At 37.3% G+C, this 22747-nt stretch overlaps 4 protein-coding genes and 1 long non-coding RNA gene across 14 annotated transcripts; all 5 read right to left on the minus strand.

Moving 5' to 3' along the window:
- Positions 1 to 1344: 1344 nt before the first annotated feature.
- On the minus strand, positions 1345 to 4811 carry LOC141606739 (receptor-like protein EIX2). Its single transcript, XM_074426013.1, has 2 exons — positions 3052 to 4811; positions 1345 to 2671 (listed from the first exon to the last, which is right to left on the minus strand). The coding sequence occupies exons 1-2, from the start codon at positions 4715 to 4717 to the stop codon at positions 1545 to 1547; spliced, it is 2793 nt and encodes a 930-aa protein (XP_074282114.1). The 5' UTR covers positions 4718 to 4811; the 3' UTR covers positions 1345 to 1544.
- A 3341-nt stretch (positions 4812 to 8152) lies between these two features.
- On the minus strand, positions 8153 to 12431 carry LOC141606740 (uncharacterized). 10 transcript variants are annotated; one of them, XR_012526801.1, is made up of 5 exons: positions 12164 to 12431; positions 11143 to 11211; positions 10334 to 10521; positions 9319 to 10256; positions 8153 to 8759 (listed from the first exon to the last, which is right to left on the minus strand). It is a non-coding gene; the product is annotated as an uncharacterized LOC141606740 (long non-coding RNA). The 10 variants fall into 10 exon arrangements; XR_012526799.1 differs by having other exon boundaries at positions 9319 to 9941; positions 11143 to 11222; XR_012526800.1 differs by having other exon boundaries at positions 11143 to 11222.
- Positions 12432 to 12694: 263 nt separating this feature from the next.
- On the minus strand, positions 12695 to 16811 carry LOC141608794 (receptor-like protein EIX2). Its single transcript, XM_074428138.1, has 4 exons — positions 15822 to 16811; positions 14874 to 15329; positions 14587 to 14805; positions 12695 to 13859 (listed from the first exon to the last, which is right to left on the minus strand). Exons 1-4 carry the CDS (start codon positions 16525 to 16527, stop codon positions 12733 to 12735), a joined length of 2508 nt encoding a protein of 835 aa, XP_074284239.1. The 5' UTR covers positions 16528 to 16811; the 3' UTR covers positions 12695 to 12732.
- Positions 16552 to 19900, minus strand: LOC141608795 (receptor-like protein EIX2). Its single transcript, XM_074428139.1, has 3 exons — positions 19823 to 19900; positions 17153 to 18752; positions 16552 to 16949 (listed from the first exon to the last, which is right to left on the minus strand). Exons 1-3 carry the CDS (start codon positions 19898 to 19900, stop codon positions 16552 to 16554), a joined length of 2076 nt encoding a protein of 691 aa, XP_074284240.1.
- Positions 19901 to 20855: 955 nt separating this feature from the next.
- Positions 20856 to 21167, minus strand: LOC141608796 (uncharacterized). Its single transcript, XM_074428140.1, has one exon. The coding sequence runs from the start codon at positions 21165 to 21167 to the stop codon at positions 20856 to 20858; it is 312 nt and encodes a 103-aa protein (XP_074284241.1).
- Between the last annotated feature and the right edge of the window lie 1580 nt (positions 21168 to 22747).

Raw genomic sequence — 22747 nt, forward strand, 5'->3', positions numbered from 1 at the left:
GAGTTTGTTATGGTTTCCGGTAGGGGTGTTCAGAATAAATCGAATTGGACAATAACCGAACCGAAAAACCGTGCATATTTTAGGTTCGGTTAACCGAACTATTTCAATAAAGCGGTTCGGCGAACCGAACTGTTAACTTTATTATGGAAACGGTGCGGTTTAGGTTCGGAGTTTTGCCAAACCAAACCGTGTGCGAACCGGATTAAATTAGCGGCCCGAACCGTGAATGAACACTCCTAGCCGCGCAGCTCATATAATTGTTATACTCTCTCCGTCAAAATTATTTGTTTACACTTTTATTTCATCAGAGAAGTATTTTAATTAAGTGTGGAGATGAAAGTGGGTACGCGGATAACTCCTATTTGTTTACTCTTTTTTTTTGTAGGATTTGGATTGTTAATAATGACACGTCTATGGTAATTTGTGTAGTTCTAATCCTCCACTCTGCTGGTTTTACTTCCCAAAGTCCCAAGTTTCCATTGTGACCACAGCCTCTATCACCGTATCGCTGGTTTTGTGTTCAAACGACAAAAATGCTTTCCCGACTGTCCCGAACTAACGCAAAGGCATTCTAGTAGGCAGTAGCTAGCAGTACCTACCTTGATTCAAACCCAATTCCTCAATGATATGATACAAACTATTTATTTCATTTCAGCAGTTTTAGCCTGAACAACAAATAAAAAGCAACATTCTGTCTAAAGAAGCATAATCCAGTTGTGATACAGTAGCGGAGCCAGGATTTGAACCCAGCGGAGGCGAAATATTTCAGCGGGGGCGAACAGGTTGTAATATAAGGGGAATTTGAAATTTTTTTCGAAAATTTCAACTAAAACTTTTGCGATTTCATCCGTCAGCGGGGCGAGCGCCCCTACTAGCCCCCTAACTCCACCAGTGGTTGTGAAGCAGCATGGCGATAAAATCACCGTAAGGACGTCTTATACGAGAATTTGTGCCAGTTTTACATTCGTCGATGTAGTGACAAAGGGGACGTGGTAGGAGGCCATAAAATTGGTGGTGATCAAGGTAGGTACTCTTGGACAATTTGAAGTCATTAATAGAAGTCATCGAGTGGTAGTATATATAACTTGATTTACAAGTTTACAACCCCGTCATCATTAATATTGTCCTCAACTCCTCGTACCCTTCCCTACACACGAAATAAAAGACCAGCAGTAGAGAAGAGAATATGCCATAATTGGATGTGTGACCGGGAGTAAAAGTCGACAGATAATAATGACCGAAAAGGAGAAATTATTTCTCAGTAAAGAGGAGATTTGAACACAAGAACTGTAAATTTGAATACTTTTCTTGTAGTGTCAAACCAAAACTCCATTCTAACAAGAACACCCTACTCACCTGAAATTGAAAACAATACTAAAATGCATATTACAACAGCATCAAGTCCGTATATTACATAGTAAACAGAGTTCAAGTCACATAATGCAGTATAAGAGAAGGAATTTATACAAATAGTTATTCATTAACAAGATCAAATATATATGCATCAGAGTTCTCTTGTGTATCTCAATTCATACCAACTACTTTTAGGAATTCTCGTCAAACCTCCTCTTGAACCTGTTAACTCTCACTTTGATTGGTACATAAATTCTATCAGCAAGGTTCTCGACATACCGAAAGTAAGATTCTCTCCAACTCCTCTTTATCACCAAAGTTCCAACCACGCCCCAAAATCCGGTAGCAACACCAGACATTACGGCTAGGATGAACCACATCTTATCATATTTATCTTCTTTCTCAACATTATCTTTTCCGGCAGCATGCCTTGATGGCGAGTCAAATTCAGTGCAATTGTTCAAGGGAAACCCGCATAAACCAGAATTGTTCGCATAGATAGATGGATCATCAAGAGTTTGGAGTTGACTACCTGATGGAATAGGGCCATGTAGGTTGTTGTTGGACAAATTCAACTTGCTTAGCCATGATATGGAAGATAAGCTATCTGGTATAGTTCCTGAAAGATGGTTATTCGACAAGTCCAAAGATTCGACCGTCATCAGGTTGCCTATATTTTCTGGAATGTGTCCTGTAAGATGATTATACGACAAGTTCAACGCAAACAAGGCGGATATGTTTGTGAGCTCCTCGGGTATTGAACCGGCTAAATAATTGTTGGAGAGGTCGATGATAGAACCCCCTTGTGTTCCGGTGGACACTTCAACTATTCCTTTGACAATTTCTTCAATTTGTAGGCCTGTATCACTAAAATCATTTTCACTATTGTTAAAACCAATGGAGCCTAAACATCGAGGTATGTGCCCTGTCAAACCATTCTGAGCAAGTTCCAATACTAGAAGAGACCCACAATTGCACAGTTGTGAAGGAATGGACCCATTAAAAAGATTACGTCGTAGACTGAGGATTTCCAAATGAGTATCCGGTAGAACCTTTCCAAATTGTATCTCTCCGGACAACATGTTGTCACTGAGGTCAAGCACCTCTAAAAAAGATCCAATATAAAAAAGTGATGAAGCATTATTTCCATCAAAAATTGCCCCTGTTAGCTGATTGGAAGATAAATCAATCACTGCAACATCTTCTAAATTGCCCAGCCATTTAGGTATTGTCCCCGTAAGAAGGTTGTTGTGAAGGTCCAACCACTTGAAGCTACAACCATAAAGCCCATCACAAGCTACATGTTGCGGCAAGGATCCTATAAGATAAGTTAGTATGAGAAATTTGTTGAAAAATCCTCCTAGGTTTCAAGGATAGTACTCCCTCCGCACATTTGTTTTCATCCTATTTCTCTAATATATGCGAAGATAAATGGAGTGAAAATCAATAGTAGCATCGGTCACGAATAGCATTTCATTTTTTTTATATTGATCTAGTTTTGGGCTTTGGCTTTATTGTTCTTGTATCAGCTATGTATCTAGCAATTATAGACCATATCGGTTATATAAGACAATTTTTATATATCAAAAATCATCGGCGCGGAAATTGAAAAATCTTTTAGGCATTTACATAATGGTCGTTGTTTTGCATAAATACCGATTTTAATATCATGGATTAAAGAAAAACTTGACATTAAACCTGTTAGTTGATTGCCAGAAAGATGTAATTCATGAATAGAGCTCAAGTTCCATAGCCATCCGGGCAATTCTCCAGAGATGTTGGTATAGGAAAGATCCAAGTCTACAATTTGAGTTTGATTCCTTAACCATTGAGGAAACACCGTGTTTATCACACATGAATGAACATTAAAAGTTTGAAGTTGGAAGGGAGGTTGCCAATTGAAACTCGAGCCAAGATTGAGATTAAGATGGTTGTAATTCATATCCAAATACGATAATTTAGAGAGGTTACCAATGCCGAAAACGGTACCTTGGAGGGAGTTTGATGAGATATCTATATGCTCTATCTCGTTTAATTGTCCAATAAAATCATATGGAATCATTCCACTCAATTGATTGTTTGACAAATCCAAATATTTCAATGCTGACAAATTGACAAAAGATGCTGGAACTTGACCTTTGAACGGATTGTTTGAAAGATCAAGGTGACTCAAGTTTGTGAGTTGACCCAACAAAGACGGCAAACTACCATTCATATTATTATTTGATAGAGCAAGGTATTGCAAGTCAAAAGCATTGCACCCTGATAAACTCATAGAAGGCTCTAGGATATCTCCTTGTGTGATAAAATTGGAGGACAAATCCAAGTGTTTGAAGTTGCAAGGATTTCCCATAATCTTCATTATCCCACCTTCCACATAATTAAACTCGCTTCTACGCAAATCAAGAACTTCGAGATGCCTCATGGTTCTAAGCCAGAGTGGAACTGATCCATTAAAAGAATTGCCACCAAGAGAGAGGGATCGAAGAGAAACCATATTTTTAAAAACAGGTGGAAATGGACCTTCAAAGTAATTCGACCCAAGATCAAGATGTTGAAGAGTGGGGAAAAATGAATTAGATGTATTATTCCCTTTTAATGCCTTAGATAAATGCGAGTTATCTAATTCGCAACCAGATAGGCCAAGTGCTAAAAGAGAAGGAAGTGTATTGAGCACTTTAAATGTGTCGTGTGCTCGGGACAGGTCATACCCGCTCATGTCAAGAGACTCCAATTTTAAAAGACCAGATGCCCATCTGAAACCTTCAGCATATAAACCACGTGTTGTAGTTGTGCAAACATAATCAACATGAAGATCAAGGTGTACCAGATTTGTGAGGTTGCCAAGTTGTGGGGGAAGGGGGCCAGAAAAGTCAGCTGAAGAGAGATTTAGATACCTTAAGTGCCTCAAAGATCCTATGAATTTTGGAACTCGACTTCCAGAAAAGTCATTCCCGCTTAAGTCCAAATGAGTTAGGAGATTGAGTTCGAGCAAAGAAGAACTTACTCCAGAAGATACCATGGAAACTCCATATTCAGGCATACAATGATGTATACCATCGTCCCTGATATCATCGTCAGAGTAATAAGCCGGCTCACTGCGGAGATTCAACTTGACGACATTGCGAGTGACATTGTCACAGGTCACTCCGTCCCATTGACAACAATCTTCACCAACCCATGACGAAAGGCGGTTTATAGGATCTTGGGTGAAGCTTTGTTTGAACTTTAACAAAGCTTCTAGTTCATTCTTTTTGCACATTATGAAGCCTAAAGATTCAAGTTCAGTTGCATGTACAAATATTGAGGATTGGAACATTTGCGAAAGAACAATGACAAAAAGAAAGAAGATTCTTCCCATCATAGTAATAGAAAATCAGATTGAATTTTCTGTTTTAGTGGAGTTTAGTGTTAGTTCTTCTTATTTTTTTGGGGAAAGAAGGGGAAAGAAGATGGTACTTAAAGTTGAAAAGTCTGTCTTATTTAGACTTTGTAAACCCAATTTTACGTTTGAAGAGTCGAAATTAGGTGCATTCCAAACATCCATTCAAGTTTGTATAGCCATTCATATATACGAGGCTACGTCTCATACAAGTTTTTTGCGCCTGTTAATACATGATATGGTGCATATAGTCATGTAGCACTTTAGTGGGATGATATTTGACTCATTTTAATGTTAAGACAGATACCTTCGTGTTAAGGGAGACTAACTGGTCCAACATGGAGTATGTATTTAGTATGTGCGGAAAGCAGAAAAGTCTTTTGTCTTTCCCAACGTCGTTGCTTTGCAAATGTAACATCATTAACATCCATATCAACCAAAGTTTCTAAACCCACTTTTACGTTGCAAGGTCCATATCAAATGTCAAATGTGTATTGACATATTCATATGGATCCAAGTCAAGGTCGTCTTCTGTTTCCCTATACCCTTTCCCTATACTTATATCAAATTTTGTAATTTTACATGTTAGACATAAGAGAAAATTATACATCAATTTCGAGTGTTGTAAATATGGATGCTAAGTATTAGTAATTCTCTCCGATTTGCGTATATATTCTCGTAACAGTATCAGATTGTTTTTGCTACTTGAATAATCATGTGTTTGATTGCTAAGCTCGAAAGAATTAAGTACTGAAGTACGATGCGATTATGCAGTAGACTAAATTTTCTTTTAAATAACTTAGCATACTCGGTTGCCTAGGCATCAGGTCTCAATTAATCAAAAAACCGAAAGTGACCTTATTCGTAGAAAATCCGGTCTCATTGACACTATTGAACTAGCTCAGTGCACTCCTAAATGAGCCGATACACAATAACAAGACAATACAATCACTACAATAACAAGACTAGAAAAGCGACAAGACATGAAAGATGAGCTTATTCTGCTGGAATGCTAGTCACTCAGTTGGATACAATCACAACATTAACTAACACATGAATCTTAAATTGACCATAATTTCTAGGGGTTTTTTTTCCCGCAGAATCTTAAATTGACCATAATTTCGATCTTAAATTTCTGAACGACAATTTTTGGCTATATAAATTATAGATCTCGAAAAGATAATCAATTCTTTTTAAAAAAGAAAAAAAATTGGTCAATTTCGATATCTAGTCTACGATTTATACTCTAGTGAAAATTTTAAAAACGATAAAAAAAGCCGGCACGTCCTACATAAAAATCAATGTTTAAGGGCACCATATTCACAAATTTAAAAAGTTGAATATGTGGGCTTCAGTAGTTCAGTGAGCAGATGTAACATGTAGTCATATACATAATCCAACCCATGGACCTACCAACCAGCACACCCACTACGGACTCACCCACTACTGCACGCGCTGCCGATAACGAACCCCACCCCCTTCTTCCACGCACTAACAAGTCAAGGTCTTCTGTTTTCCTATACACGGCACCTTTATAAAGCAAACCCACTAGGCATTATAGGTCGCCTGTTTTCCTTGGTAAGTGAAGTAGGGAAACATGTTTTGAGGCCGACAATATCATTCTATATCCTCTAATATTTTCATTAGTCTAGTGCAGACGAGTGGATTCATATTTTATTCACAGTATCGTATAATATGATATTATCCAAAAGTTAATCGTTAGTTGGGAGAAGGGGCAATAAAAATGGAATGAAGGGAGTTGTATGCAAGAATATTGAGCAAATTAGCTGTCAAGAAGCAGGGAAAAAGATGGTACGTAGGGAGTCGTATGCATACAAATGGTACGTAGGGAGTCGTATCCAAAGTGATGATAATATTACCCAAATTGGTTTGTGTGTTGAATAAGATCGTAGTGAAGAAGAATTATACTTACAGATTTTTGGGAAAGTTTTCATCTTTATGATTATGATGATGATGATGATGATGATGATGATGATGATGATAGTGAAGAAGAATCGTGAATTTGTTTTTGTCTCCTTTACTTCGTCATGTAAGAATTGTATTAACTCGCCTGTTAAGAATAACCCGACTAGATTCCGAAATTAAGCCGAAACCGAATCGTCCTGGCCATATCCGATCTAATCTAAATGTTAGAGGTGATTATGGGCCGGGCCGGGCCGGGTTTGGGCCGGGTCCAAGTATTAAATTAAGTCCAAGTGTGCGGGTCGGGTCGGGCCGGGCTACAAGTGCGGGCCTATTTAATCGGCCCAAACCCGGCCCATGCGGGCTTCGGGCCGATTCGGACTAAATATTGGTAAACAATTTATCGGCACTAGTGTGATACAAAATCATTAGCTGATTTTTTAGAATATAAATACTGGTAAAAGAAAATACTAAGCCTTATGAAATTAATACATGTAAACAAGTGACTACGGCTTATTTACAATACAACAATTGATTGGTTAATTATTTTACTAACTGCTTATTAACATTCTTAAATTGTACATATTCGTAAATTTTGCATACGTTCGGGCCGGGCCGTAAAGGCGGCCCAAACCCGGCCCTATTTTATTGAATCGGGCCGTGGGCTTTTCGGGCCTAAAATCGAGGCCCAAGCCCGGGGAAAAATCGGGCTGGGCCGTAAAGGCGGCCCAAACCCGACCCTATTTTATTGAATCGGGCCATGGGCTTTTCGGGCCTAAAATCGAGGCCCAAGCCCGGGGAAAAATCGGGCTGGGCCAGGTCGGGCTAGCGGGCCTAGGCGATATAATCAGCTCTACTAAATGTTAATTGTTGCATATAGAGTTATATACTACTTTTCCTAAATAATTCGATAATAACACCATATGTGAAAATGCATCACCCCAAAATGACTCGATTTTTATCTAAATTCTTGTAAAACTGCATTGACCTAACATGTTTACCCATTTGTTATGTCTAATTGCAAGTGTTGTCTTAACTTAAGCCAATATTAATCAATAGAAAGTGAATGTTGAGTTTGTTATGGTACCCGGGCAACTCATATTATTGTTATATACTCCCTCCGTCATAATTATTTGTTTACTCTTTTATTTTATGAGACCAGTATTTTAATTAAGTGTAGCGTTCAAAGTAAGTATGCGGATAACTCCAGTTATAGTTCGAGGACAAGTGGACAACTCCTGTTATAGTTAACAACGTTGTAATTGGTAAGTGTGATGTAATACTAACCAATTTTGAGAAAGTTCTCATCTTTATGATGGGATGATTCCGGTTAGTGTAAAGTGAATTTAGCATCTATCGTTTTTGGCCGAGAAGTAAAAATATTTGTCTAAATGGTGTCTACGTAAAACCGGATTTATAAAAACACAGAGAAGACACACCGTTAATAATGACATGTCTATAGAAATTTAAGAAGACGTAAAAAAACCGAACTTATTTTAAACACACTACTCCTCATGGCCTCTTTGCATTACAATATTTTTTTTTTAATCAAGTGGAAATTGAATTACTCAAAGGACATATTACAATACCCAATTGAGATGGTAATGAAGCGGGTTCGGTTTGGGCGACACATGTGAGATTTATTCATCCGTCATCCATTTCACCTGTTATACATACATACCTGTCTGGTTTTCATCCGTCTTTTAGGATCGGGTGAATTTAGATTTAAAGGGTTGTGAAGACATTTCTAAACTTCTAATCCCCCACTCTACTGGTTTTTCTTCCCCTATTGCAACCTGCCAAAGTCCCAAGTTTCCCTCGCTGAATTCGTGTGCCCATTGGGATCTCAAACTATAACACCAAGACCACAACATCACCAATTTTCCACATCCCAATAGGCATTCTAGTACGCAGTAGCGAGCAGCACCATCCAGCAGTACCTACCTTGATTCAAACCCAATTCCGAAATGATATGATACACACTACTATTTCTTTCATTTCAGCAGGCGCATATATAGGATCATCACCAATTTTACGGCCTCCTCCATCGTCACTACATCGTAAAGCCAAAACTCCATTCTAACAAGAGCACCCCACCCATCTGAAATTGAAAACAACACTAAAATGCATATTACAACAACACCATCAAGTCCGTATATTAAATAGTAAAAAGAGTTCAAGTCACATAATGCAATATAAGAGAAGGAATTTATACAAACACTACTACAGAAATGGCTTTTGGCTATGGTTAAAAACGACTTTTGGCTACGGTTCCTCAACCGTAGTAAATCGGGGCGTTGCCTTAGATCAAGTACTTATGGCTACGGTCAGGAACCGTAGCCTAAAGTGACTTATGGCTACGGTTATTAATAGGAACCGTAGCCTAAAGTGACTTATGGCTACGGTTATTAAGATTATACCGTAGCCCTAAGCTGATAAAAGGCTACGGTTTCTTTTAACAACCGTAGCCGTTTCTCAGTTAAATTTTAAAAAAAAAATTAATTCCATTAAATATGTTTTTGATAAATGTAAATTTTTTTATTAAGATAATAATTAATTTTAAAACCAATGTTCAACCTAGAATTGTCATTACAAATCAACATTAATACTCCGAGCTAAGCAAAATAAGTGTAACACAGTTAAGGAGAAAAAAATTGTACCAAGTTCTAAAATTCTGATATATATGTAAACCTGCATCTATGTACAAACAACGTGCCGCAGCATACCCCCATCAAACAGATCCAACGTGCAGCATCAGCAAGAGGCTCACTCTGGCGTGTTTCACCAGTAGCACACGCATCTTCCACGACAAACAACTTTGCTAGCACCCCCAGCTTGTTCATAACCTTGCTCATATCCCATATCAAACTTTTTTACAATGGCTTCACACCTTTTACCAATAAAAGAAACCTAGCCAAGAAAGAAAAAGGCAAACAACCAGTAAGAAGGAGAGAAGAGAAGCACTTGGCCTCACGCCTTTTATTAACAAAAGAAATAAGTTATATAACTCTTATACAGTATTATTATTCTGTTTTGGCTGAAATTATGTAACTGAGAAATGTGAATACCTCTTCTTCAATTTAGGAGCTCAACTTTTCTAAATTCAGCATCAAGTCTGACAGACTGACACCATTATATTAGTTTTATTACATGATTCTTTCTTCCAGTTCAGCTAGAATTGTTTAAAAACATACCTTCCCTTGGGGTTTATTCCTTTGCGGAATAAGTGCAGAATGGTATCTTTCGCAAGCACATCCTGATTCATAAAGCGACCTCACTATTTCTGAAAACAAAAACATAGTTAAATAATAAGTAATGTTAACTACACATTAGATTGAACCAAAAAAAACACACATTAGTAAGATTATGGGTAACACAAATTCTTGTAGATAAAGTTGGACAGCCATTTTGATGCTGCAAATAAAATCAAAGCAGTGGGAAAAAGAGCAAATCTCTGGACAGTGGTAAGGGCTCTCTGCCTGACTACTCCAACAATCCCAATAATACCGACAGACAATATTTGAAGCACGGTCTATGTTATCTTGAGCCCCTTATATCCAGCACTACAGTGTTGCACTTCACCACATGACTCAAGTACCTGAAATAGTTTAACGACGGGAGTCCAATAGCAACCAAAGGAAAGGCATATTTATGAACTATGAGTCTATGAGTCACCTGTCCATTAACACTTCTCGTGGTGGCATTGGAGGGAGGGTTCCGTCATATTTCTTACTCCAATCAACTTCCCCTCCAGAGTTCTTTTTGAGCCATTTTCTGAAGCCAACTACTAGTGCATCTGATTTTGTTGGTACAAAACATGCTTTGTTCCAATTGCTCGGCCCTATCTCCTTAATTTTGTGTTCCTGTAGGAATCCTATTAATTATGAAATATAGCAAGCTAAAACAACCGCATAAACAACATCACTTGTGCAAAGTATGCAAAGAAGGCTTTCAAACTTATGTTTAAAAACGTCTTAAGTTAAGATCTCTCACAAGCCTCCTCTTAGTATTGCTTATTTAATTCGGTAATGAGAATCATCTTAACTTAGGATGGTCTTAACTAAGTATTTGTGATCTTCTTTTGTAAAGTTTCTGGAATTGAATTAGATTATTGATAATAGTGTAAGAGATTTGCTAACAGGATCTGCTAACAAGTGATTCTTTACGAGATTTATGGCCTGGTTTTGGTAAAAGACTTGATAGCCATGACAGTCTGCTTAGAAACTGACATTTCATTTGAGTTACAAAACTCCCTCAACCTTGAAATCTTATGCTTTAGGCATCATAAACAAAACTGAGAGTAAGGAGTCCAGTGTTATAAGGAGAATCTAAAGGAATGTAAGATTAAATGGTAACAATTGACAACACTTATATATGGTATATTGCAGAGAAAATACAACTGACGACTCTTAATTTAGTTAAATATTTACATTAAGATACGATTTAAATTACATACAACAAGTGATAAAGTTAGATGAAAGCACCTGCCGGATGAGCCATTGGCAGCATTAATGTGTGCATCATCAAGACACTCAAGAAACGTCTTCATATTCCTGAAACCAGTCTGAAGTTAGAGAAAAAGTATCAATAGCTTGGAAGTCTCAGAACACCAACTGTACCAATTCTGGTCATGTCGTCTCTTAGGCCACTGTATAGGATATAAGAGGTTTGAGAGAGCAAAGTTGGCATATAAGTGAACTGAATTATAAACGAAAACATTTCAAAAAAAGCCAATACTAGAGCTGAATATAAGACAGCCAGAGTAGGACCATAGCCCATAGGTAGAGGCATCTAGAACAATAAAGAATCATTGAAGTCGGTATATCTATTACAATCAAGCGAATTTCAATCCCAAATCTCTGTACGGAATATTTTATGAACAGTGATGAGGTATACCGAATTTTAAACCGAGTAACATAGAAAAACTCTTTAGCTTGATAGAGCTAGAAAAAAGGTTTTGAACAACATGAGGTGGTTAGTTACATGAATTGAAAACAGGTCGTCCCTTATTTTACTCAAATAAACATCATCTTGTTAATCAAAACACTCAGACTTGGTGTTATCTCATTTATGCAGGAAAACTAATCATAATGAAACAATATCTTCTAAAAAACCAAATTCTATTCTTGAGCAAAAGCCTAAGAAACAATATCATAATTGCATGTATTCCTAGTAAAGTCTTAGTTGTAACCCAAATATAAGAACTATGAATGTTGGAGAAGCAGTTATAAACGAAATTAAATCCTAACCCTAAAACTTAATTGTTCCCTAACATGAGTAGAAAATGAAGTATCTCCTAATTGACTGAAATTTAATTGAAAGCCCTGGCCTAACCCTAAAACTTAATTGTATCCTAACATGATAATAATAATAAAATAATTGAATCCCTAAGGCCTAAACCCAAACTGATAAAAAACCAAAATTCAGTGATAAACGAAATCAAATCGTCGAAGAACAGATGAATTTCGATGACTTTTAAGAAAAAAATGAAAGAAAAAATCATACCTAATTGCGAACTGGAAGTTAACAAAGTGCGATGAAGTAATTGTGTGTCACGAGATGAATGCCGATAGGTGACGACCAGGCAACTGTGATTTGAAGCGGCCGACGGTTGTGAGCGTCGTTGAAGCTTACGGTTTGTCGTTGAAGATAAGCCTTTTGTTTTGAGAGTAAAGTGGCGAGAATTGTAGCAAGTGTTTGTTTAATTGAATTAATGGAGTTGCAAAGTAAAGAGGTGATAAGGTCTCATTTTTTAAAGAAGAAAATAGATACGAGTAATTTTGTGGGCTTTATGTTATTATAAATGGCTACGGTTGATAAAGAACCGTAGCCTTTAAAATAGTTTTGGCTACGGTTTTAGAGGTGAACCGTAGCCTTTTGTTTTTATCTATATATATGGCTACGGTTACCTTCCAACGACCGTTGCCTTTTGTAATAGGCTACGGTCTTTTTCAGCGACCGTAGCCTTTTCTACTTGCCTAATGTCATTTTTCTATTAGTGAAATCACTTTTCATTAACAAGATCAATTATGCATCAGACTTCTCTTGTGTATCTGAATTCCTACCAACTATTTTTAGGAATTCTCGTCAAACCTCCTCTTGAACTTGTTAACTCTCACTTTGATTGGTACATAAATTCTATCAGCAAGGTCCTCGATATATCGAAAATAAGATTCTCTCCAACTCCTCTTTATCACCAAAGTTCCAACCACGCCCCAAAATCCGGTAGCAACACCGGACATTACGGCTAGGATGAACCACATCTTATCATATTTATCTTCTTTCTCAACATTATCTTTTCCGGCAGCATGCCTTGTTGGCGAGTCAACTTCAGTGCAATTGTTCAAGGGAAACCCGCATAAACCAGAATTGTTCGCATAGATAGATGGGTCGTCAAGAGTTTGGAGTTGTGTACCTGTCGGAATTCGGCCATGTAGGTTGTTGTTGGACAAATTCAACTTACCTAGCCATTCTATGGAAGACAAGCTCTGTGGTATAGTCCCTGAAAGATGGTTATTCGACAAGTCCAAAGATTCGACCGTCTTCAGGTTGCCTATATTTTCTGGAATGTGTCCTGTAAGATGATTATACGACAAGTTCAACGCAAACAAGGCGGATATGTTTGTGAGCTCCTCGGGTATTGAACCGACTAAATAATTGCTGGAAAGGTCGATGATAGAACCCCCTCTTGCTCCAGTGGACACTTCAACTATTCCTTTGACAATTTCTTCAATTTGTAGCCTTGTATCACTAAAATCAGTTTTACTATTGTTAAAACCAATGGAGCCTAAACATCGAGGTATGTGTCCTGTCAAACCATTCTGAGGAAGTTCCAATACCAGAAGAGACCCACAATTGCAGAGTTGTGAGGGAATGGGCCCATTAAAATGATTACGTCGTAGACTGAGGATTATCAAATTAATATCCGGTTGAACCATTCCAAATTGTATCTCTCTGGACAACATGTTGTCACTGAGGTCAAGCACCTCTAAGAAAGATCCAATATTAAAAAGTGATGAAGCATTATTTCCATCAAAAATTGCCCTTGATAACTGATTGGAAGACAAATCAATCACTTCAGCAATTTGTAAATTGCCCACCCATTTAGGTATTGTCCCCGTAAGAAAGTTGGTGTGAAGGTCCAGCCAGTTGAAACTACAACCATAAAGCCCATCACAAGCTACATGTTGCGGCAAGGATCCTATAAGATAAGTTACTGTGAAAAATTTGTTGAAAAATCCTACTAGGTTTCAAGGATAGTACTCCCTCCGCACATTTGTTTTTATCTCATTTCTCTAATATATGTGAGGAGTATTTTATTGAAATTGGATAAAAATAACTGTGTTGGGGGGAGCAATAAATAGTGGCATCGGTCACGAATAGCATTTCGTTTTTTTATATTGATCTAGTTTTGGGCTTTGGCGTAATTGTTCTTGTATCAGCTAAGTATCTAGCAATTATAGACCATATCGGTTATACTCCCTCCCAGTCGTCATAATGTTCCCCTTTGATAATGGCACGATACTTAAGGAAAAGTATTAAAATAGGAGTAAAAAAGTTGTGTGGGGTTGGTGATAGGAGAGAGGGATGAATTATTAGTAGTTAAATAAAGAATTGTGGGGCCAAAACATAAAGGAAAGTAATAAAATAAGAGTAAAAGAGTTGTGTGGGGTTTGGTGATAAGAGAGAGAAATGAATAAAATAAGAGTAAAAGTTTCTAAAAATAGAAAGTGGAACATTACTTGAATAATCCGTTTTGGGAAAGAGGGAACATTATAGTGACTGGGAGGGAGTATAAGACAATTTTTATATATCAGAACTTATTGGCGCGGAAATTGAAAATTTTTTTAGGCATTTACATAATGGTCGTTACTTTGCATAAATACCAATTTTAATATCATGGATTAAAGAAAAACTTGACATTGAACCTGTTAGTTGATTGCCAGAAAGATGTAATTCTTGAATAGAGCTCAAGTTCCATAGCCATCCGGGCAATTCTCCAGAGATGTTGGTATAGGAAAGATCCAAGTCTACAATTTGAGTTTGATTCCGTAACCATTGAGGAAACACCGTGTTTATCACACATGAATGAACATTAAAAGTTTGAAGTTGAAAGGGAGGTCGCCAGTTGAAACTCGAGTCATGAGATTAAGATGGTTGTAATTCATATCCAAATACGATAATTTAGAGAGGTTACCTATGCCGAAAACGGTACCTTGGAAGGAGTTTGATGAAATATCTATATGCGCTATCTCGTTTAATTGTCCAATAAAATTATCCGGAATCATTCCACTCAACTGATTGTTTGACAAATCCAAATACTTCAAAGCTGTCAAATTCACAAAAGATGCTGGAACTTGACCTTTAAACTCATTCCCCGAAAGATCAAGGTAATTCAAATTAGTGAGTTGTCCCAACAAAGATGGCAAACTACCATTCATCTTATTTTTTGATAGATCAAGGTGATACAAGTTTGTGAGTTTTCCCAATGAAGTCGGCAAACTAATATTCATATCATTATTAAATGATAGAGCAAGGTATTCTAAGTCAAAAGCATCACAACCAGATAAACTCATAGAAGGCTCTATGATATCTCCTTGGTTAATATTATTGACGGACAAATCCAAGTGTTTGAAGCTACAAGGATTTCCCATAATCCCCATAATCCCACCTTCCACATAATTAAAGACATTGTATCCCGAGTATTTCACACGTATTCGCTTGTACATAATATGTCGAATTGCAATTAACTTATGTTTGGCGCCATGAGTTTGTTTTGCTGCGGTGATCTTAAGGATAACCAAGCAATGATTTTTGTATCCCGAGTAGCTTGTGGAGGTCAAAATTCTCGTTTTGAAACCGCTTGTCGCTCTTATTAATATTGTGACTGTCAAGATCATATTTAGAAACGTTGCTGAGTTTTGTGAAATGATTTCAGGAGAAGTTGGTATTCATGGTTGAAGCAGCAGCTAAAAGGCCAAACAAAGAATAGTTTTGTACAAAGTATTACTAAAATACATATTACAATATATATAAAGTCCATACGGTACACATTACATAGCGTTCAAATCACATAATGCAGTTAAAGGGAAGAAATACATACAAAACATTATTCATTAACGAGATCTATTATATATGCATCAGAGTTTTCTTGTGAATCAGAATTCATTAAACCTCCTCTTGAACCTGTTCACCCTCACTTTCACCGGAACATAAATTCTGTCAGCAAGATCCTCAACATACCGAAAATATGCGTGTCTCCAACTCCTCTTTATTACCAAAGTTACCACCACGCCCCAAAATCCGGTAGCAACACCAGACATTACGGCTAGGATGAACCACATCTTATCATATTTATCTTCTTTCTCAACATTATCTTTTCTGGCAGCATGCCTTTGTGGCGAGTCATATTCAGTGCAATTGTTCAAGGGAAACCCGCATAAACCAGAATTGTTGGCATAGATAGATGGGTCGTCAAGAGTTTGAAGTTGTCTACCTGTCGGAATTCGGCCATGTAGGTAGTTGTTGGACAAATTTAACTTGCCTAGCCATTCTATGGAAGACAAGCTATCTGGTATAGTCCCTGAAAGATGGTTATTCGACAAGTCTAAAGATTCCAGCTGTTTCAGGTTGCCTATCTTTTCAGGAATGTGTCCCGTTAGATGATTATACGACAAATTCAATGCAAGCAATGCGGATATATTTGTGAGTTCCTCGGGTATTGAGCCGATTGAATAATTGCTCGAGAGGTCAATTATGGACTGACGCCCTGTTGTTCCGCTATACACTTCAACTACTCCCTTGACAATCACTTCAATTTGTAGATTGTTATTGCCAAATGTACCTTCATTATTACCACCAAATGGCATGGAGCCAAAACAACGAGGAATGTGTCATGTCAAATGATTCCAAGCAAGATCCAATACAAAAAGTGACCCAAAATCACAGAGTTGTGAGTGAATAGGCCCATTAAAATGATTTCCTCGTAGACTAAGAATTTCCAATATAGGAGCGTGGTTATCAAGTCGTATATCTCCGGACTGCATTCCAAATTGTATCTCTCCAGACAACATGTTGTCACTGAGGTCAAGCATGAATAAGTAGAATCCAATATTAAAAAGTGATGAAGCATTATTTCCATCAAAGATTGCTCCTGTTAGCATATTCGAAGACAAATCTATAATTTCAGCATTTTTTGAATTGTGTAGCCAATAAGGTATTGTCCCGTTAAGCAAGTTGTCATGAAGGTTCAGCGTCTCCAAATCACAAGCTTTATATTGCGGCAAGGAACCTATAAGATAAATAACTGTGAAAATTTGTCCGTGTATTGGAGAAGTATCTATCAAATGTCGGCCGACGTCGGTTAGATATCGTCCCACATGGCAAAATATTGACTACTTTTAACAACCTTTTGTCCTTTTATTTACAGAGTATTACGGAGTACAAAAACACTTACGACCGGCATTTTATGTAACAGTTTGAAGAGAATTGAACCTGTATGTCCATTGCCAGAAAGACTCAAGTCTAAAAGAGAGCTCAAGTTCCACAACCACCTGGGCAATTCTTCTGAGATGCCAGTATAGGAAAGATCCAATTCTTCAATCCGAGTTTGATTCTTTAACCACTGAGGAAACACTGTGTTTATCACACAAGAATGAGCTCGAAATACTCTAAGTTGAAAGGAAGGTCGCCAGTTGAAACTCGAGTCGAGACTGAGATTAAGAGTGTTGAAATTCATATCCAGATAAGACAATTTCGAGAGGTTACCAATGCCAAAGACGGTACCTTGGAGGGAGTTCAATGATATGTCTAGGTGCTCTATGTGAATTAAATGTCCAATAAAATCTGGAATCAATCCACTCAATTGATTGTATGACAAATCCAAATATTTTAAATAAGACAATTTCACAAAAGATGATGGAATTTGACCTTTAAACTCATTGTAAGAAAGATCAAGGTTATTCAAGTTTGTGAATTGTCCCAACAAAGACGGCAAACTACCATTCATCTTATTACCTGATAAATCAAGGTATTTTAACTCAAAAGCACCACACCACATAACTAAAGACTCTATGATATCTCCTTGGGAAATAATATTGTTTGACAAATCCAAGTGTTTGAAGTTGCAAGGATTTCCCATTATTCCCATTATCCCACCTTCCACATAACTAAATTCATTGCTACTCAAATCAAGAACTTCGAGCCGCTTCATGGCTCTAAGCCAGAGTGGAACTGATCCATTAAAGTTATTGTAAAAGAGAAAGAGGGATCGAAGAGAAACCATATTTTCAAAAACAGATGGAACAGGGCCTTCAAAGGCATTTGACGAAAGATCAAGATGTTGAAGAGTGGGGAAAAATGAATAAGAAGTATTCCCTCTTAATGACTCAGATAGATGCGAGTTATCTAATTCACATTCAGATAGACTAAGTGCTGAAAGAGAAGGGAGTGTATTGAGCACTTTAAAAGTGTCGTGTGCTCGGGACAGGTTATAGTAGCTCAAGTCAAGAGACTGCAATTTCAAAAGACTAGATGTCCATCCTAAACCTTTAGCATATCGACTTGGGTCATCACAGATATTGACATTAAGATCAAGGTGTACGAGATTTGTGAGGTTGCCAAGTTGAGGGGGAAGGAGGCCAGAAAAGTTAGCTGAAGAGAGATTTAGATACCTTAAATGCCTCAAGGAACCTATGAATTCTGGAATCCGACTTCCAAAAAAGTTATTCCCGCTTAAATCCAAGTGAGTTAGGAGCTCAAGTTCGATCAAAGCCGAGCTTAGTCTAGGAGATACCATGGATACTTGAGGATCAAACCACCCACAAGTCAAGTCATCACCCATGTCATCATTGTCATAGTTATATGGCATCTGACTCCGGAGATTCAACTTGACGACATGGTGAGTGACATTGTCACAAGTAACTCCGTCCCATTGACAACAATCTTGACCAACCCATGAAGAAAGGCGGTTCATAGGATCGTTGGTGAAGCTTTGTTTGAACTTTTGCAAAGCTTCGTGTTCATGTTTTTTGCACCTTATGAAGCCTAAGGATTTAAGTTGTTTGCCATGTACACATAGTGACGCATGGAACACCTGCAAAAGAACAATGACAAAGAGAAAGAAGAGTCTTTTCATCATAGGAAGTGAAAATCAATTTTAATATTCTGTTTTATTAGTTGGTTGAGATCTTGTTCATGTTCTTATTTTGGGAAAGAACATGGTACTTTAATCTCTAAGAAAAGTTGAAAAGTAATTTTGTCTTCCTAAGACATTTCTTAGTTAGTGTCATACTTTCAATATCAAACAAACTTTCTAAACCCAATTTTACGTTTGAAGAGTCTAAATTAGATGCATTGCAAACATCCGTATCAAGTGTGTATAGCCATTCATATATACGAGGCCACGTCACGAAGTAATGACTTTCTAGACCCTTTGCCACCCCCACAACGACGAGAGAGAGAGAGAGAGATCAGAGAGACTTCCACTTCATACAGACAAAGAAGTTTTCGTTGTAGAACCTAACCTATCGTAATAAGCACGTACTGGTTGCTGATAATGTAGCAAGTTCTATAATGTCAAAAAACCATCAGTGCATTTTCTATATTCTGAAACAATCATGAGATAAATAAGGGAAGATGAGTAAAATTGAAATTTACATAATGTTTAATTATTAAGCTAAAAAGCATTTACAGAAAGGTTGAATTCTCGGTTAATTGTAAAAACTGAATGATAAGTACAGTACAATGAAGCAACAAAACAACATTACCCCAACGCCTTAAACACACGCACCCAAAAATAGCCTAACTAAAATTTTGATGCTTAAAAAATAGGGTTATTTCATGGGAATAATCCATCCTATATCCCATCTTCTCATATTAATCTATCCTCGTAATTAACTGAGAATAATCTCATCTTTGACGTCATTTAACTTTTAGTACACCGATGGAAGGGTTACCTAGACAACCGGTTACCCTTTATATAAAACTAATTAACCTATCTAATTAACTTATCTCCCAACACTTCAATTCCCCAAAGTTCTCTCCAACTCCACCACCAGCCACCACACTCCCACCACCGACTGCACCCACCACCCACAACACCCACCACCGACAACAGTTGTAAACCGCACACTCCCTCTACCCGACAACACCGCTGCCGTCTACCTCCTCACCACCAGCCCACACACCCGCCGTCACATACGCGACCTTCTTTTCCATTTCTCCTACTGTTTCTTCTGTCATCCTTCACTTCTTCTTCTTCTTCTTCTTCTTCTTCTTCTTCTTCTTCTTCTTCTTCTTCTTCTTCTTCTTCTTCTTCTTCTTCTTCTTCTTCTTCTTCTTCTTCTTCTTCTTCTTCCTTCTTTTTCTCTATATATAATTTATTCCTTCCTCATTTCGTTTTTTCTTCAATTTCATTAAAGGTAAGGTATATACAATACAAAACCCAGAAAAATCAAAATCACAAACCCTAATTCCCCTGAAATCCCCATTCCTTTTTAAAAAAATTATGTGATTCAAATTAAAAATTGGATTTCGTTTGAATATATGGGCTTAATTTGGATTAAAAAAAAGTTGATCTCAAGACCACTGGCTAATTTTGGTGCCGAGATGGATGGTGTTTTTGAGGATAAGGATCGATTCCAGACTATATTTTTTGGCCAATTGATTGCGTCTCCGAAGGTGAGGGTCGATTCCGATAGGTAAATTCCGTTGGTGGAAGATCATTTTTGGGGACGAAAGCCAATTTTACGGCGAGTTGGAGTGGTCGGATGTGGGTTGTCGGGCGATGGGTGGTGGATGGTGTGGTGGTAGATAGTGGGTGCCGGTGCCGGGTGTTGGTTGTGAGGTGTTGTCTGTGTTGTACTGTTTGTTGGTAAGAAGAAGAAATAAAGAATTGAAGTAATGAAGAAGTTCAAAGGGGTCACTTGTTTACAAACCGGTAATCCTAGGTCAAAAATGGGGTTGGTCTACTAAAAGTTAAATGACGTCAAAGACGAGATTATTCTCGGTTAAACACGAGGATAGATTAATATGAGAAGAGAGGACATAGGATGGATTATTCCTATGAAATAACCCTAAAAAATATATAAAAAAAAATGAACATAAAGCTGTTGATCGAATTACATCAAATAACACAATCTAACATCTTCTGCATACCTATTCGGAGCAATGAATCCAGTTACTCGTACCTCTCTGTCTATTGTGGCATAGTTCGATTAATCCAATAATTGTTCTCCCAATTGTCCACTTGTTTTTCGGCATTGTTTTTTCTCCGTAACTGTCTCAGCAACCCAGTTTGGTCATAAGGAGGCGGCATGACACAGCGAGCTGTATTCGAAGGATTCTTAATAAGAGATTCCATCATAAACTTGTTTTGATTATCTGATGCCCTGCATGCCATGGCTTCTGAACATAGCTCCACAGTATTCTTCGTTACCGTTGGCTTAAATTTTAATAACTTGGCATATTCAGTAAGCAGATGTAACATGTAGTCATATACATAATCCATTTTTACATCTTCCTGTATAAAGTCGCTTACTGCCTTTCCTATCTCCGCAGCCTGTTAATGCAATGGTCTCACATGCATGTCAAACCGTCTCATACAAGTTTTTTGTGGATTTGGATTCCGTATCAACCAGGAACTAATTAGCTATTTTTGCTGGCTTAATAATGTCTTGAAATTGGTAACTGACAGAATGATAAGATAACTTTTAGGATTCATAGCGTAATTTAGTTGTATTTCTTTAGGATGTTATGGTATTTAGAGCAAATACAATGCCCTTTCTTACATTCGGAAGCGATCTTGAGATTAATACATGATATGGTGCATATAGTCATGTAGGACTTTAGTGAGATTATATTTACTCTATTTTATTGTTAAGATGGATACATTTGTGTTAAGGGAGACTAACTGGATCAACACATATATGTATTTAGTATGTGCCGAAAGTTGAAAAGTCTTTTGTCTTCCCTAAACTTGTTGCTTTGCAAATGTAACATCATTTACAATCATATCAACCAAAGTTTCTACACCCACTTTTACGTTGCAAGGTCCATATCTATTTAATGTGTATTGACATTCATATGGAGCCAAGTCAAGGTCGTCTTCTGTTTCCCTATACCCTTTTGCACGGTTCTAAATTCGCTAAAAAGGATTAGATGATTTGCACTTTGTTCCACAAAAAAGAGTTTTCCCTTCGTAAGATAACGTTACAACTGATTTATAGATTGATAAAATATTAATCGAGAAGATTAGCTCACTAATATCGAAAGTGTCACTTTCTTGGATTGTTCATCATAGCGTAGTATAATACTTGTATCAAATTTTGTAATTTTACATGTTAGACATAAGAGAAAATTATACATCAATTTCCAGTATCGTAGATATCGATGCTAAGTATTAGTAATTCTCTCTGATGTGCGTATATATTCTCGTAACAGTATCAGATTGTTTTTGCTACTTGACAATAATCATGTGTTTGATTGCTAAGCTCAAAAGCATGAAGTACTGAAGTACGATGCGATTATGCAGTTGATACATCTTTATCTATTGAGGCCACATACCTATTCGGAGCAAGCCACGTCCCTGGCGCCTCTAGTCAACAAATCATATTAATTCGGCTCACCAAGAAGGCAGAATAAGAGTAATATATGTTTCAAATATTCCTGATAGTACAATCCACCAACCCGTTTGAAATCTGTTAACCGAATTATATCAGTCCTAAAATCTATTAATGTCGACTCATATAATCATATCCGACCTAAATCCATATTTAATTGATAAAATCGCCTCGACAAGATGTTAATAAGAAGGCCTTAAGATTTTCCACCTTACATGGCTACATCTTTCATTTAGGCCCAAACAAAGTCTTAATGACAAATTAGTATAGCGTAAGAAATTATTCTGGTAACTTTTTAGGTAAAATGGTTACATTTTCGTCTTAAATGGGTCACATTTTACCCTGTCTTCAGCTTGTGATGAAATGTACCCGTCACAAGCAAGACGCTTTGTATCTTGAATACGCTAAAAAGGGTTAAGAATTAGATTCACGAGGAGGAGAGAGTTTTTACTTCATAAGATCAAAAGAG

This window comes from Silene latifolia, chromosome 10, assembly GCF_048544455.1.
Source record: "Silene latifolia isolate original U9 population chromosome 10, ASM4854445v1, whole genome shotgun sequence".
Lineage (NCBI taxonomy): Eukaryota > Viridiplantae > Streptophyta > Magnoliopsida > Caryophyllales > Caryophyllaceae > Silene > Silene latifolia.